Below are 16,947 nucleotides of genomic sequence, written 5' to 3'. Positions count from 1 at the left end.
AACCACCCACCCACCCAACCCAGACCAGGCCAGGCCGGCCGACCGGACGGACGGCGCGCGCGCGCGTGTGTGGTAAATCGGGTAGGATGTAACTCCTAGCCCGTTCACAAAATTGGGTACCCCTTGGGGCCCAAACCCATATGAGAAAAACCAAGTTTATAAACCCAATGTATTGAGTTCTCCTAAGCAATGTGGGAAAACCACAAAACTCTCTATCTTCTCATTTCAAGTTACAAGGCACTTTTTCTTTTTCTTTTTTTTTTAAATTCAATATCTTTTCAACAATCCCCCACTTTGAATTTTAAAAATAGTTTCTCGAGCAATTTCTGTTAAGATTGTGCATAAATAAAGGTATCTTTCGATTTGAACCTTTGCGTAGTGAGTAAGATTCTGATTCAACAAGAGTGACTCGTAGTCTTGAACTCTATCTCGGACATCAAACCACGCACGTTCTTTTCATAAGTGTTTTTCTAAAGCCCGTGCATTTATGGCCCTGCACGTCTATCCCAGTTTAGTGAACGCTCTAGAAATTTTGCCTCAAATTTCATAGGAAGCGGCCCCACTTCCACATTCACAAAGGTGAAGCTATCAAGAGTACTCCTATAGCTAGGTACTCCACTCCATATGAAGTATAGACTTCATTAAGAGATTCTATTAACTCATCCTCTTCTCGCTTTAGGAATCATGCATTAATTTTGCATGTTCTGGCTCATATCATTAATAACTTGTTATTACCCATTGAACCTATTTCTTGGGATCTCCAGTCAGTTAGGTCGGGTTACCATTATGGATGATTCATTCAATAGGCAATAGTCCCATTCCTTTTGAGGTTTTATGGACTTTCTCTCTAGCTAATCCTTTCGTCAAAGGATCTGCTAAGTTATCATCAGTGCGTACATGATCCACTCTAACAGCCCCTGTTGAGATAAACTCTCTAACAGTGCTGTGCTTACGACGTATCTGTCGTTTCTTACCATTATAATAACGGTTCTCAATTTTTGCAATAGCCGCGGTACTATCGCAATGGATCAACACAGCTGGTATCGGTCTTTCCCATAAAGGAATCTCAGCTAGCAGGCTTCTTAGCCATCCTGCTTCTTCACTAGCAGCAGCTAGTGCTATCATTTCTGACTCCATCGTAGATTGAGCCAGAATCGTCTGTTTCTTTGATTTCCAAGAAACAGCTCCACCAGCTATACTGAAAATATAGCCGCTCGTGGCTTTGGAATCATCTGACAATGTATTCCAATCTGCATCACTATACCCTTCAAGTACAGCAGGATGCTTCAGATAATGTAATCCAAGATTTATTGTTCTTTTAAGGTATCTCATAACCCTTTCAATAGCATGCCAATGCTCAATACTAGGTCTACTAGTAAACCTGCACAGTAATCCAACGACATATGCAATGTCGGGTCTAGTACAATCAGTGGCATACCGAAGGCTGCCAATGATGCTCGCATATTCAGACTGTCGTACACTATCACCAGTGTTCTTAAAAAGTTTTACACTTGGATCATAAGGTGTACATGCAGGTTTACAGTCGAAGTAGTTATATTTCTTTAGAATCTTCTCAACATAGTGAGATTGATCTAAAGAAATTCCTTTTTCAGATCTAGTTATCTTTATGCCAAGAATGACATTCGCTTCACCTAGATCTTTCATATCAAAGTTGGCACTCAACATTGATTTCACAGCATTCACAACATGAATATTTGATCCAAAAATCAACAAGTCATCTACATAAAGACATATGAAAGTGCAAAGTTCCTTTTCAGATTTGTAGTAAATACATTTGTCACTTTCATTCACTTTAAAGCCATTTGAGATGACAAGATTATCAAATTTCTCATGCCATTGCTTAGGTGCTTGTTTTAGACCATACAAAGATTTGTCTAACTTGCACACCTTCTGTTCCTGACCATGTATTACAAAACCTTCAGGTTGATCCATGTAAATTTCTTCCTCCAGTTCACCATTTAAAAAAGCAGTTTTAACATCCATTTGGTGTACGACCAAATCATATAGCGCAGCGATCGAAATCAGCACTCTAATGGATGTTATTCTAGTAACAGGTGAATAGGTATCAAAGAAATCAACGTTTTCACGTTGTCTGTAACCCTTGGCTACAAGTCGAGCTTTGTATTTGTCTACAGTACCATCAGGTTTCAATTTCTTTTTTAAGATCCATTTACAACCTATGGTTTTGCAACCGGGAGGCAGATCAGTCAGATGCCATGTATGATTGGACTCTAATGAATCCATCTCATCATTTATGGCTTCTTGCCACAAATCAGAATCTAATGAAGTTAAAGCTTCCTGGAGGTTTGTAGGATCCTCCTCTAAAGAATAGACATGGAAATCAGTTCCAAAGTCTTTCGAAATTCTAGCTCTTTTACTTCTTCTGATTTCTGGTTCTTTATCATTAGTAATCTCATTATTCCTGACCACAGGAACATTACTAGATGATTCGCCCCCACTATTTCCTAATTTAAAAGGAAATTTCTGTTCAAAAAAATCAGCATCTACTGATTCAATAATAACTCGTGCAGTCAAGTCATAAAATCTATAAGCCTTGCTATTGACTGCATACCCAATGAAAACACATTCATAGGCTCTGCTTGCTAATTTTATTCGTTTCGGATCAGGAATCCGAACATAGGCTAAACAGCCCAAGTTCTCAAATAAGACAAATTTGGTTGTCTTTTCTTTAGGATCTCATAAGGTGAAATCTTCCTGTTTGATTTCGGGACTCTGTTAAGTACATAACAAACAGTCAACAGAATTTCACCCCACCAATAAGAAGCAGCTCCAGAATTCAATAAAATAGACACTACTGCTTCTGTAAGTGTTCTATTTTTTCTTTCGGCTTTACCGTTCATTTCAGGAGAATAAGGTGCTGTTCTTTCATGCACAATACCATGTGAGTTATAGAATTCTATAAACAAGCTAGATTCATATTCAGTACCTCTATCACTGCGAAATCTCTTGATTTTCTTATTGAATTGATTTTCAATTTCTGTTACAAATAACTTGAACATGTCAAGTGCATCACTTTTATTTTTCATCAAATACACATGTGTAAAATCAGAACAATCATCAATAAAAGTGATAAAATATCTTTTACCATTTCTGGTCAAGGTACCGTCAAGTTCACATATATCAGAATGTATTAAATCTAAAGGTTCAGATTCTCTAATTACTGATTTATGTGAGTTTTTAGTTATCTTAGCTTGACTACAGAATTCACATTTTTCAAACTCAGTTTGGTTCATTTTAGGAATTAATCCTAGGGTGCTCATGTTGTTAATTATCCTTTTATTTACATGACAGAGTCTTGCATGCCAAGTATTAAAATCACAAACCATGTAAACAGAAGCAACATCTTTATTGATAATTTCAACATTCAGCTTAAACATACCCTCACAAGCATAACCCTTTCCCACAAAAATACCATTTCTAGTAATGGTGTACATATCTCCACCAATAGTCTGAAAGAATCCAGCCTTGTTGAGAAGATAGCCAGACACCAAGTTCTTCCTCATCATAGGAGTGTGCATCACATCCTTCAAGATTAGTGTTTTTCCTGAAGTAAATTTCAGTTCAACACTTCCAATTCCAGCGACAGTAGTGGTGTGAGTATCACCCAGTAATACTTTCTTATCGTCCACGGCAGTGTATGTTTTGAACATAGCACGATCGTGGCAAACATGGCGATTAGCGCCCGTGTCTACCCACCAACCACTTGATCCACCAACAAGGTTGATCTCAGCCATCATTTCTGTTATCATAGCCGTAAAAGGCTCTTCAGTCAAGTTAGCCTGTGGAGCAGTACTTGGCTTGTTCCGACACTTGCGTGCCATATGACCCGGTTTTCCACAGTTAAAGCATAGAAATGGTGGCAGGTCATTCTTAACAGGTGGTGCCTGTTTCACAATATGGTTCCTTGAAGGATTACCATTCTGGTTCGCTTTGTTGCGATTCATATTTTGGTTTTGGTTCGAGTTGCGATTCTGATTCTTAAAATTCTTGCCATTAGGCTTCAGACTCATCGAACTAAACTTCCTTGTGTTGTTAGAAACAACCAGCACTTCATCTTTTAGATCTTGTTTTCTCGCCTCTTCCTCAATCCGAAGACGAGTGATCAAGCTTTCCAGCGAGAACTCTTTTGTTTTGTGCCTGAGAGAATTCTTAAAGTCCCTCCACGAAGGAGGTAATTTGTCAATTAAAACAGCAACTTGAAATTGTTCATCAAGAACCATACCTTCGGAGATGATCTCATGAGCTATTTTCTGCAATTCATGGGATTGCGCCTCGACAGATTTTTCATCACTCATTTGATATTTAAGGTAGCGGCTGACTGCATACTTTTTAGTCCCCGCCTCCTCGGTATCATATTTCTTTTGCAGCGCCTCCCAAGTTTCCTTTGCAGTCTTTCCATCATTGTAGTAATCATAGAGATCATCACTTAGTGCATTGAGAATAAAATTCTTGCACAAGTAATCATTAGTCATCCACTGTTGAAGTTCACCGTTCTGTTTTTCCTTTTCTTCTTCCTCGGCAGTTTCATCAACGACAGGTATTGTCATTGTCAAAACAGAAACCACCTTCTTGATGGTTAGGAAAAATTCAGTCTTCTGTTTCCATCTTTTGAAATGCAAGCCTTCAAACCGGAATGGTTTGTTGGCATCAACAGTAGAAGAACCGCAGGCAGCAACCTCATCGGTATTCATGGCAGCAATTGTAAAGGGACTCGTCTAAAAATTGTTGATACAATTGCTGTCAAACTGAATATGATGAGGCTGAGTCGCGGACTAGGTCGCTCTCTTTTAGACGTTTCGCGGCACAGCTCGGAGGTGCAAAGCTGACTATCAACCGCGGCGTCCCTAGGATAAAACAGCCGGAAATACTGATCACACTGCACTGTGAAATCAGCTCTAAAACACTTTCTCTGTACTGCTCTGTGTTTCTGTGTATTCTAAAATGAAAAATGAAGCCAGTATTTATAGGCTAAGAAAACATAGCTGCTGAGTGAACAATAAATACAGAAAATGATTTCTGATTTAATGAAGAAAAACAGCAACAGTCAGATGGAGTGGAAGAGTCATTACAGTTACAAAATAATTGAATAAAAAATCATTAATACTTTTGTATGCAAAAAATAAAGTGCTAGCCGAACCGAACCAACCACCCACCCAACCCAGACCAGACCAGGCCGGACGGACGGCGCGCGTGTGTGGTAAATCGGGTAGGATGTAACTCCTAGCCCGTTCACAAAATTGGGTACCCCTTGGGGCCCAAACCCATATGAGAAAAACCAAGTTTATAAACCCAATGTATTGAGTTCTCCTAAGCAATGTGGGAAAACCACAAAACTCTCTATCTTCTCATTTCAAGTTACAAGGCACTTTTTTTTTTTTTTTTTTAAATTCAATATCTTTTCAACAAAACCGATTTAGACTGTTTGAGACCTTCGTATACGGTTTGAAACTGTTTTATACTGTTCGAAACATTTGTAAATAGTTTGAAACTATTTTTTTAAAACTGTCTAAAACGGTTTGAAACTATTATTTTTTAGACTGTCTAAAAGTGTTTTTTAGAAACTGTTTTAGACTGTTTAAGACCTTTGTAAACAGTTTGAAACTGCATTTGAAACTGTGTTTGAAACTGTTTGAAACCATTTTTAATTTATTTAATACTGTTAGAAACTGAACTATACTTTATTTCATATTTTCATAAACTGTTTTATTTAGTTTGTTACTGTTTGCAACAGATTTATACATTTCTAATCATATATTAATTCAATTTTCATTAAACATATCATTGCAACTGTTATCAACTATTGTAAACACAAATAAAATAAAACAGAAACTATTTGAATCTGAAAATATAGAACACAAAAAAATATAAACGAATGAAACAGTTTGCAACTGTTATTACATTTTAAACTATTTAAACATCTCGAAAATCTTTGAAACCTAATTAAACATACTAAAACTGTAAAATAATTTGATTGAACAATTTTACATCCTTTTTTACTGAATCCGTAGTTTTTATTGATCGTAATATATGAATTTGAATAATGAAAGAGTAATTCAAAAATATCAGACAGAATATTGAAGAAGGAAATAATGAAATTTGAGAGAATTTGAGATCTGAAAAAGAAAAACAAAGGTCAGCTGAAAGTTTTGAAGAGGAAGAAGAAGTTTGTTACAATAAAAACAAGTGGAGTAATTTTTAGGTATAAAAACAAATAGAATAGGGTATAAAAATAATTGGGTGACACGGAGTAGGTAGGTAAGTTAAGTCCAAAATTTGTGGTAGGTAATTGCTAATAATTTTTTTATTTAGGTAATTCCCTAAATCTCTCAAACCGATTAGCTATCCGGTCCAATTAATTTAAATGTTAAAAAACTAGATCCAACAAAATTCGGCCGAAAGAAACAAATTGAATAGATGGTTAAATTAGTGATTCGTACTTATGAAAATGGCTATATACCATACAAGCTAGGTATGATTTTTTTTTTATAATTACACTTAACCTGTTCAACAAGCGGCTGAACTAAGTACCGATGGACACAAAGGTTTAGTTTTTAAAACACAGTTTGTATATGATTTTTGAAGCTTCAAACACTCCCTTAATCATCCTCATTCGAGTTGATATCCATTCATGCCGCACTCATTTGGACCAAATTTGAATACTTTATATCTTTCAAATTTGGTCCAAGCTCAAGCCCTTATAGACATGCTACTCTTAAATAAAAGTTAAAATTTTAAACATGTGGTTGCATAAATCTAGTTTAAGTTTTTAATTTAGATAGCAAAAAAATTAAACTCAAACCAGGCGTTGTTTAGAATTGAACTTGCATACAAAAGAGTCGAGCTCTCTTAAACCCAATTTAAACCTGCCCCATGATCAAGTATAGGGTTGAGGATTCTGTAACAGAAAACCCCAAAAGCAACAAAAAAACCACAAAACCAAACTAACCAATCGCCAACCGAAAAGCATTAAATATTTACCCAAATCAAGTTGACAAAAGATATTGGGCTTTTTACACAAACAACCTACTTTGTCAAATTTTTAACTTTTATACGGGTGCAGGTTTGGGTTTTCTAAACTACCATGTGCGGGCTGAATTATAACTTTTATACGGACTCTATATATTAAACCCTAACAACATACAAATCATAATTTCATTTATTTTCTCTCTCCTCATCATTCAATTCTCTCTTCCTCTCAGTTCATCTTTCTCTCTCTTTTTTACCGTCAGCCGTCTTCCGTTGAGCCGTCCTCTGTTCCTCCGCTCCTCCGTCATCGTTCTCATCATCGTCTCTGTTGTCATCTTCGTCAACGCCATCATCTCCTCTGCTCATCGTCGTCATCTATTTGATTTCAGATCTATAATTTATTCATTGTTCTTCTTCTTCTTTTTTATTTTCAGATCTACAATTTTTTTACTGTTTTTTCACCATTAAACATGTATAGAGATTATATTTTAAGAATATAATGTTAATTTCATGTTATGTAATATAAATTTATGGTTATATGGAATAAATTTTTGTTATTTCTGCATTTTTTTGTGTTTGATTGTATTTCTGTGTTTTTTTATTCTGCAGTTCGATTTATTGATGATGGTTGATTGCTGAAATATTATAATATTACAGTGTTGTTGATTTGTGTTGATTTTGTGTGGTTTGGGTTTTCTAAACTACCATGTGCGGGCTGAATTATAACTTTTATACAGACTCTATATATTAAACCCTAACAACATACAAATCATAATTTCATTTATTTTCTCTCTCCTCATCATTCAATTCTCTCTTCCTCTCAGTTCATCTTTCTCTCTCTTTTTTACCGTCAGCCGTCTTCCGTTGAGCCGTCCTCTGTTCCTCCGCTCCTCCGTCATCGTTCTCATCATCGTCTCTGTTGTCATCTTCGTCAACGCCATCATCTCCTCTGCTCATCGTCGTCATCTATTTGATTTCAGATCTATAATTTATTCATTGTTCTTCTTCTTCTTTTTTATTTTCAGATCTACAATTTTTTTACTGTTTTTTCACCATTAAACATGTATAGAGATTATATTTTAAGAATATAATGTTAATTTCATGTTATGTAATATAAATTTATGGTTATATGGAATAAATTTTTGTTATTTCTGCATTTTTTTTGTGTTTGATTGTATTTCTGTGTTTTTTTATTCTGCAGTTCGATTTATTGATGATGGTTGATTGCTGAAATATTATAATATTACAGTGTTGTTGATTTGTGTTGATTTTGTGTTGATAATCAGTTGGTATTTCCTTAATTTTAACATTGAAAAAATTTATTTAAAAAAAAACATTAGCAAATTAGATAATTTTGTGCGTGAAATAAACTAAAAAAAAACAAAATTTAAATGAGATTAGATAAGGATATGTTAGCATTATCATGTTGACATGTTGTTGATTTTTTGTTGATATTTTATCGATTGTCACAGTTTTTTAAAAAATTATGTTTTATTTTATTCCTTATGTTGATTCGCTGTTGATTTATTGTTGACATTATGTTGATATGTATATATTTCAATTTTTTTTTGATTTTCAATTTTATGTTGACATGTTGTTGATATACTGTTGATAACATGTTGATTTTTCAATCATTGAAAGAAAAATAAAGTTAGTCTTAAATTGATGTATTAATGAACTACTGATATATTTTTGATAATATGTTGATTGTTTTTGACTTAAATCAATCAATGTTCTCATTTTACAAACATCTTGACTAAATTAGCATTAATTGTTAATTCGTTGTTGATTTATTGTTGACATTATGTTGATAAGTATTTCAACTTTTTTTGATTTTCAATTTTATGTTGACATGTTGTTGATATACTGTTGATAACATGTTGATTTTTCAATCATTAAAAGAAAAGTAAAGTTAGTATTAAATTGCTGTATTGGTGAGCTGTTGACATGTTTTTGATAATATGTTGATTGTTTTTGGCTTAAATCAATCGATGTTCTCATTTTACAAACATCTTGACTAAATTAGCATTAATTGTTGATATCATGTTGACATTATGTTGATAACTTGTTAATATGATAGTAGTAATTCTACTATAGAACAACAAAGGTACAAAATGTTTAAAATAAATGAATCAGATAAAAATATTAGCAGAGTAAGTAATCAAAACAATATGAAAAAACAACAATAATAATTCAAATGAAAAAATAAAGTTATTCTTACATATAAAAATAAAAATATATTAAATATACACCAACACAACAGTTCACAAATTAAAGAAATCTATTTCAAATTTTTTTTCCCTCAATTCTCTTTACAGCTGCACAGTTTCTTCAAAATCACTTGTATAATTGTTTTGCGTTCCACCTCTCATACCTAACTAAATTTCGACAAAGACGGTTACGATACAGTTTCATTTCATCCAACAAAAGTTTATTTCACAGACAATATTATCTTATTTGTCAATGTTCAAATAAAAAAAATCAGTAGATATCAACATAATATCAACATAAAGTCAACATAAAATTAACAACACTGTAACATTATAATAATTCAGCAATCAATCATCATCAACAAATCGTTCTGCAGAATAAAAAAAACGCAGAAATACAACAAAACACAAAAAAATGCAGAAATAACAGAATTTTATTATATAAAATCACAAAATTATTCTATATAACATGAAATAAGTATTAGATTGTTTAAAGATACTCTTTATACATGTTTAATGGTGAATCAACAGTAAAAGATAAACATATTACAGATCTGAAAATAAAAAAAAGAACAAACAATTTCAGATCTAAAATTAAAAAGATAAAAGAAAGATGGCGCGGCGAGACAAACGCGGAACGATGGAGGCGAAACGGCGGAGGCGGAACGGCGAAGGCGGAACGGCGGAAGCGAAGGAGTAGAAATCGTGAATTTTTTTTTTCAGAGCTCAAAAGAATTTACTGTTATATAAGTAAGAACGGTTGAGATAATGATGAAATAGAGATGAAAATGAGAGAAGTAAGAGGAGTCGTGCAGTAATGGAGATGACGCACAGCAAAATCGTGGAGAAGAGAAGCGAAAATGGCGGAGAAGAATGAAGAAACCGCCAATTGAGAAGGAAAATAAGAAAACGGTAAAAGAGAAAGAAATCCAAAAAAAAAAGGTTAGATTTCATAAAATTGATGGTGTGAAAAGTAAAGATATGGATTGGGCCGTATAAAAGTAAAGTCTAGCCCAAATCCTGTATTTTATATAAAAAGCCCTTAGATATTCAAAGCCAAACCAAAACAAGTTGTCAATCCAAATCTCGAACCAAGCCCATAGCCAAAAAACAAAATTCTAAAACTGAATCGAACAAATCCACATTTAAACCAAACGGACTGAAAGTCATCATTCGGTCACCTTTTGCTCACCCCTAATCAGGTATCTGCCAATTAAATAATGAAGCTCGATATTTTTACTCCGTTAGCATGCTATGATACACACATTAGAGTCGGAAAGCATCACAATTAACAAAACTTTTTGCAACTAATACAAATCCATGCAAAAAGTCTAATAGCCATCCACAATTTGTGTTGTCCATCAGCTAAAAACTACATTCATAACCAATATAAAGATTCAAATCGAAAACACTATTTGGTCTGTGCGAAGAAAATCTCCATATTGAATACTCTTCATTACATTACAGAATAAGCATGCAACAACTTCAATACTTTTGAGGTGGCTGCTGGGTTGGCAACAATCCAAATCGCTTCTTTAGTAGAAATCTTTGCCTCGAGAATTTGTCATCAGGAGAGAAACGAGCTGTAATTGAGGTCACAGGAGCAAAAGTAACAAACTTCAATTTCAGTATTTTAATAATCAGAAAAGAAGATGATAGGATGAGACAGAGACAACAAAAGATTCAAACTATTTTCCCTCCAGAACTACTAAATAAAAAGTTCAAGAGTTGCCAGTGTTGAAAAATTTAATTGGCTAAATAACAGAACATCTAAGCTATTAACAATTTTCTATAAATCAATAAAGTGAAAACAATCAGCCAAAAAGATAGATTTGATTCTAAGATAGCCCTTCGGAAGGAAATTTTTCACAAGTAAAGCACATTGTTGCATTGTCTCGCAAAACAATTATCTAACTTCCACAAAGGCAACATTCAACAAATAAAAAATAGCATCTTTGAAACTTTCACGAAAGTAAATAAAATTAATGCAGGACAGTAACACGTAGACATTCAATGATTTTCGTTTAAGAAACTATTATAACATAGCATGCTTACGAAAGGAACTAAAAAAGGAAGATTGAGGGTCATCCACTATAACTCCATTTGCATTCCTATTGTAGATTTAACAAACAAAAAAGACTATTCTAGAATTATCATTCATTAAGAATATAAATATATTCAAAGTCAGATTTCATGTTAATCGATTTAGAGTCAAATTCAAGCTATTTAAATCAATTACCAAGGCAAATTCAAACATCAAAGTACATTTATAATTAACTTACTTTTATTATAACTACACATATTCATATAACACTTTTATACTAAAATTTAAATTCTGAAATTTTTATATAGATACTCAGAATGAGTTTAGTTTAACTTGATTCTTAATTATTTTGCCACATTTGAACTTCAGTTCTTAAAATAAAATTTTGAAAGCGTAAAAATTGAATTTCGAGATTCAAATTTTAGAGTCGAGTCAGGCAGAAACTTGACCGTGTCCCGACTCGACTCGACTCAGCTCAATTACATCCTAGAGAAGCACATATATCCTGACCGAGTAATTTTTTTTACATATTTTTGGAGTTCTTTCATAAGATATAAAATTGTACCATCTTTAAACTGTGGAATGTAACTACAGACTCGTAAAGACTTGATTAGCTAAATAAAAATTGCACTTGCTAAACGGCAAGGAAAGTTCAGCATCATACTTTCATTAGACTAAAATTCATATAGTCGCTCAACAGGTTTGTTATATGTTAGAAGTTTGCAAGTTGTTTTTGGTGTTAATTAAATCATGGCAAAATTGTTCTTTCTTGACTATAATCAATAACATAGTTATTAAATGCGAAAGGCGACCTGAGGCGACAAGGGTCAAAAAGCCTGAGGCGCAAGGCGTGGGGCGAGGCGAAAGCCTTTTGGAGAAAAGGCGAATAATATATATATATATATATATATATATTAATTATATATGTGTAAACCCTATGCATTTAAAAAAAAATCAAATATAATTCAAAAGTTCAGAAATACTAATCAAATTATTAAAGTCTAACTTAAAAGATAACTAATTATCAATGCAATAATGGCTTTGAAGAAGAAAGGACCCGTTGAAGAAGAAAAGAGAGTCTTTGCGTGAAGAAGAAGAATTGGAATATGTATCGCTGTGTTTCTAATTTTGTTAATCTAGTATTATACTTGTACTAGGTTAAAATATTAGAAAAATAGGTTAAAAAGGTGGCCCAGCAGCTTTTTTAAATGTGTTTAGGGCTTAATTACACTTAAAAAGCCCATAAAAACAGATTAGCATTTAATTTTTTTCAAAAAAAAACACTAAACAGCCCTGAAATCACAAAGGCGAGCGCCTCTGGCCTCTCGCCTCCCAAATGAGGCGGCAAAGGCGGTCGCCTTTGCGACATCGCCCGCCTTTGGCCATGTGAGGCGACTCAGCCCTCGCCTGAGTCGCCTCTCGCCTGAGGCGCGCCTCAGGCGCGCCTTTAATAACTATGATCAATAAAATAAAAACCTATCTAATTAGGTGCTTAAGTAAGGCAATAGTTATCTCATCTAAACAGTACGTAGCTTTCTTTCTCACTTGATCTGTGATTTAACTCAGAAAGGAACTAAAAACAAAAAAGAAGATTGAATATTATTCACCATATCTCCATTTGCATTCATACTTTAGATTTATCAAACTAAAACAACTTTATAGAGTTATCATTTATTAAGAATATAAAACTCAATACCTGGATGAGCTGATTGAGTGGGAAGCTTAAGCGGTGACTCCTTCTGCATGCAAATAAGCAATTCAACTTGAGTAAAACAAAATTACCGAATGAATAGTAGACTAACATTGCTTAATGAATAATTAAAACTTGAAAGTTCTGAAAAATACGGCCAAATCCTGCAAATCTAAACTCAATGCATCATAAGCAATCTATTAACATGTCAATCCAAGTTGTTGCAATATATATATATATAAAAAAAAAATCATGTTATAAGGTAATCGAGGAGAGGAAAACCCAAAATGATGGATTGATAAGTAGCAAATTGATCAGACAGCAAAACAGCATACCTTGGTGGTGTACACCTTGTCACCGTTCTCGTTGATGTAAAACTGAAGATACATTTTCACCTCTGTTTTCTACCTGCTTCAAACCAGCAATCAATCAGCCAACAAAAAGTTTCAAACCTTAAGTAAAAAAAAAAACACAAACACATATATATATAAAACTCAATTCCTTATAACTGAAAAACCGTCTATAGCAGACGTAAACGGGAAAAATAAGAAGAAATTATGTAACCGGTAACTTTACTTTCTACATAAATTATCCCTAACTAGCTATTTCTAGCTATCCATAATCCATGAGTACATAAACTGTAATATCTAAACAGTAAAAATAAGAAAAAAAATCGTTCAATTAAAAAAACTAAATTAAATTGGCAACTTCTCCTATAAAACCCTGAACTCTCAAAAGAAAGTCGCAAACTAAGCTAGCAAATTTAAAGAAAAATTAATACAATTCATTAAAACTGTAAAATCTTCAATAGCAGACATAAATGGTGAAAATAAGAAGAAATAATGTACCTGGAAGCTTCAGTTTCGGCAAACACAAAGAAGAGGAAGGGTTTAGAGTAAGGTGACCAAGCTAGGGTTTATTTGTTTCAGCTGAACTTATTAAAAAGAGGGCAAAGGGTGTAAATAAGTCCTTATAATTTGTCTGATAGAATAATTGTACCCTTAAATTAAATATTTATCTATCTAAATCCTTAAAGGCCAAATTGCCGTCCCTAGCCGTTCGAAAGGGGACAAAACGGTCATCTAAAAACAAGGATAAATAAGTAAATAAGCAAAACAAATCGATGATCCCTGTCATAGCAGTTGACCAATCATCCACACTTGGAATCCACGTCTCTGCAACTCTTCGTCTCACTTTACAAACATTTTTCAATTCAATTCAATCCTTCAAAACACATCAAACAAACCCAAATCAAATTCAAAATTCCGACAAACACCCACAAAAATTCAACCGAAACCCACCAAAATGTCGTTCGAAGAAGACGAAGAATCCATGGAGCACACCCTCTTAGTAGTCCGCGAAGTCTTCGTCTACAAAATCCCCCCGCGCTCCACCTCCGGCGGGTACAAATGCGGGGAATGGCTACAGTCTGACAAGATCTGGTCGGGCAGACTTCGGGTCGTGTCGTGTAAAGACAGATGTGAGATCCGATTAGAGGATCCGGCCTCCGGCGAACTGTTTGCAGCTTGTTTTGTGTATCCGGGTCAGCGGGAGAATTCTGTAGAGACGGTGCTTGATTCGTCGAGATATTTTGTGCTGAAGATTGAGGATGGGATGGGGAAACACGCGTTTATTGGGTTGGGGTTTAATGAGAGAAATGAAGCCTTTGATTTTAATGTGGCATTGTCTGATCATGAGAAGTATGTACGGAGAGAGCTTGAGAAGGAGAGTGGTGAGAGTGGGGAGAGTAGTGATACTCATATTGATATTCATCCTGCTGTTAATCAAAGATTGAAGGTATTTTTTTTCACTTTGTTATCTCTCTGTTAATTTTTGTTTGATGGGTATTTATGATTGATCAGTGGTGAAGTTGGGTGTATTCTTTTTTGTTATTTAGCAATGCGAGTTATTAGTTTCGCTTAATTTCAATTTTGATGGATCTGTGATTAGCTAGGTAGCACGGACACGACGAAATGGTGTTATTTTCCTATGTAGAAAATGAAGTTTCGTGTCTTAAATGTGAATGTTTCCGAATTGGGATATGTTGAATGAAGTGTCCGTGTGCTACCTAGGTGATTAGTGGTCAGCTGCATAAATGTTTTCTGTGTATTTTTAGCTATGATTATAGATCTCTATGTTTGTATGAACTTTCGATTTTGCTTTGTTGTTGGGTTTGTAGAGCTAAAATAGTGCTGTGTTATTTTAAACAGTGCAATGTCTATTTTGTCTAAATAATGATGATCAAATAGTTTGATAATAGCACAAACACTTTGTTGAATCACGTTTTCCGTTTCGAAAACTTGGCATTTCGTATGCGGGACTTCATTTTTGACATAGGAAACCTTAAAATGACATTGTTTTGCTGTGTCTGTGTCCGTGCTACATAGGCGTTTCTAGCATTGGATAGTCTCTGTTTTTGTTAATTTGCCTGTGGGCGAATTTAAATTGGGTTTAGTTTGTCAATTATTATTATTATCTTGGAGGAATGAATTTTATTGTGTTTGATATTAGGAAGGTGAAACTATTCGAATAAATGTGAAGCCTAAACCCACTAGTGGAACTGGAATGCTTTCAGCAGCAGGGCTGTCGGGTGGTGTTTCTGGTGTCGGAAAGCCTAAAGCTTTGAGCATTGCTCCACCGCCAAGAACTTCAGGAAAAATAAGGTCTCCGCTCCCACCTCCTCCTAATGATCCAGTTGCTGTTCGGAGGACTGTTTCTAATTATGATGGTGGTCTTGGAACTCCTAGGGATGATACAAAGTGTTCAACTACACCATTATCGGATCTTTCTTCTCTCGAGGTATGATTCTTTTTAGCATAGTCATTGATTGTTGGCATTCTAAGCTTGATATGAACCACACAAACCTATATAAACATGAACATCATCAATTGTCCTATACTGCGGATTGCTTTTAAAAAGGCTTAATTGCTTTAAAAAAATCACCAATTTTAGCGTCTTTGGGAATTTTAACGCGAACTTTCAAATATTAACAATTTTAAAACACGAAATATCATTTTTTTTATAATCAAAACACCGAGCAAGTTTCTATTAATAAAATGTTGATGTGGCCACCAAAATATACACTGATTCGGCGTCTATATTAGCAAATCTTTAACGAAAAATTGCTTGGGGCTTCGAATTGCAAACATTCAAAAGTTTGTGTCCGACATTGCAAAAATTAACTATTCGTGTTAATTTGCTAAAGACGCTAAAGTTTTTGTTTCTTTAAGCAATTAAGCCTTTTAAAAATGTCACGCGCTTTCTGCTTCCCTTGTGCTATGAAACTGCATTTTGTGTTTGAATTTTGATGGTGGATATTACCATATGCATACAAGGTTTTAGTGGCTTTTCATTATTTATTCTTTAGGAGATGTAAATGCAATTTTGTTATCGTTCTTTTGCCGTATGGTTTTTGCAGAGAAATCTTCCTTCAGCAACATCAGGATCGACAAAGACGTCTGCATCAGGATGGGCTGCTTTCTAATTTCTATTAAGCATTTATTGAGTTTGAAGCCCATGTTTGATGTATTCCTAAAAAGCGAAAACGAACTATATAATTGAGAAAAGTAAGAGAATACAACCAAATAAGTTCATGTTTGGATAATTATGTTCGATGATTTGCATTGAGTTCTTCATTTCTCCTACATGAACTTGATGGTTTGTTATATATAATACAAAGGCAATCTTTTCATCATTGTCCCAGGCGATTTGAGCTGTGTCAATTTCTTTTTCATCCTGGGAACTCCTTATTTTCTTCTTTAACTTTTAACCTATAATTTCAGAATGTTTTTTGCTCTATAGTTGAAGGCATTGATGATGTCAATTCTTTATGTGCTGCGGTCTGTGTTTTTAGCATTCGTGCATAGATTGTGGCGGAAATGATATCTTCCATTTCCCTTGTATGTCATAGAAATAAGAAAAAATTGTAACATTGATGTCCGAATCTGCTATTTTCCAGAATTATTTTGCTCTATATTTCAAGGGTGCAACTGTAA

At 34.2% G+C, this 16,947-nt stretch overlaps 2 protein-coding genes across 2 annotated transcripts; one reads left to right on the top strand and one right to left on the bottom strand.

Annotated features, from left to right (window-relative positions):
• Nucleotides 1-10,484: 10,484 nt before the first annotated feature.
• LOC126655830 (H/ACA ribonucleoprotein complex subunit 3-like protein) lies at nt 10,485-13,909 on the bottom strand. The gene is made up of 4 exons (XM_050350141.2): nt 13,801-13,909; nt 13,288-13,360; nt 12,959-13,001; nt 10,485-10,801 (listed from the first exon to the last, which is right to left on the bottom strand). The coding sequence occupies exons 2-4, from the start codon at nt 13,339-13,341 to the stop codon at nt 10,704-10,706; spliced, it is 195 nt and encodes a 64-aa protein (XP_050206098.1). The 5' UTR covers nt 13,342-13,360; nt 13,801-13,909; the 3' UTR covers nt 10,485-10,703.
• A 161-nt stretch (nt 13,910-14,070) lies between these two features.
• Nucleotides 14,071-16,947, top strand: LOC126655829 (uncharacterized protein At1g03900). The gene is made up of 3 exons (XM_050350140.2): nt 14,071-14,749; nt 15,464-15,751; nt 16,371-16,947. Exons 1-3 carry the CDS (start codon nt 14,258-14,260, stop codon nt 16,434-16,436), a joined length of 846 nt encoding a protein of 281 aa, XP_050206097.1. The 5' UTR covers nt 14,071-14,257; the 3' UTR covers nt 16,437-16,947.

This window comes from Mercurialis annua, linkage group LG7 (genome assembly GCF_937616625.2).
Source record: "Mercurialis annua linkage group LG7, ddMerAnnu1.2, whole genome shotgun sequence".
Taxonomy (NCBI): domain Eukaryota; kingdom Viridiplantae; phylum Streptophyta; class Magnoliopsida; order Malpighiales; family Euphorbiaceae; genus Mercurialis; species Mercurialis annua.
Note: the sequence above shows the minus strand (reverse complement) of the source record. Positions and strands in the feature narration are given on the sequence as shown.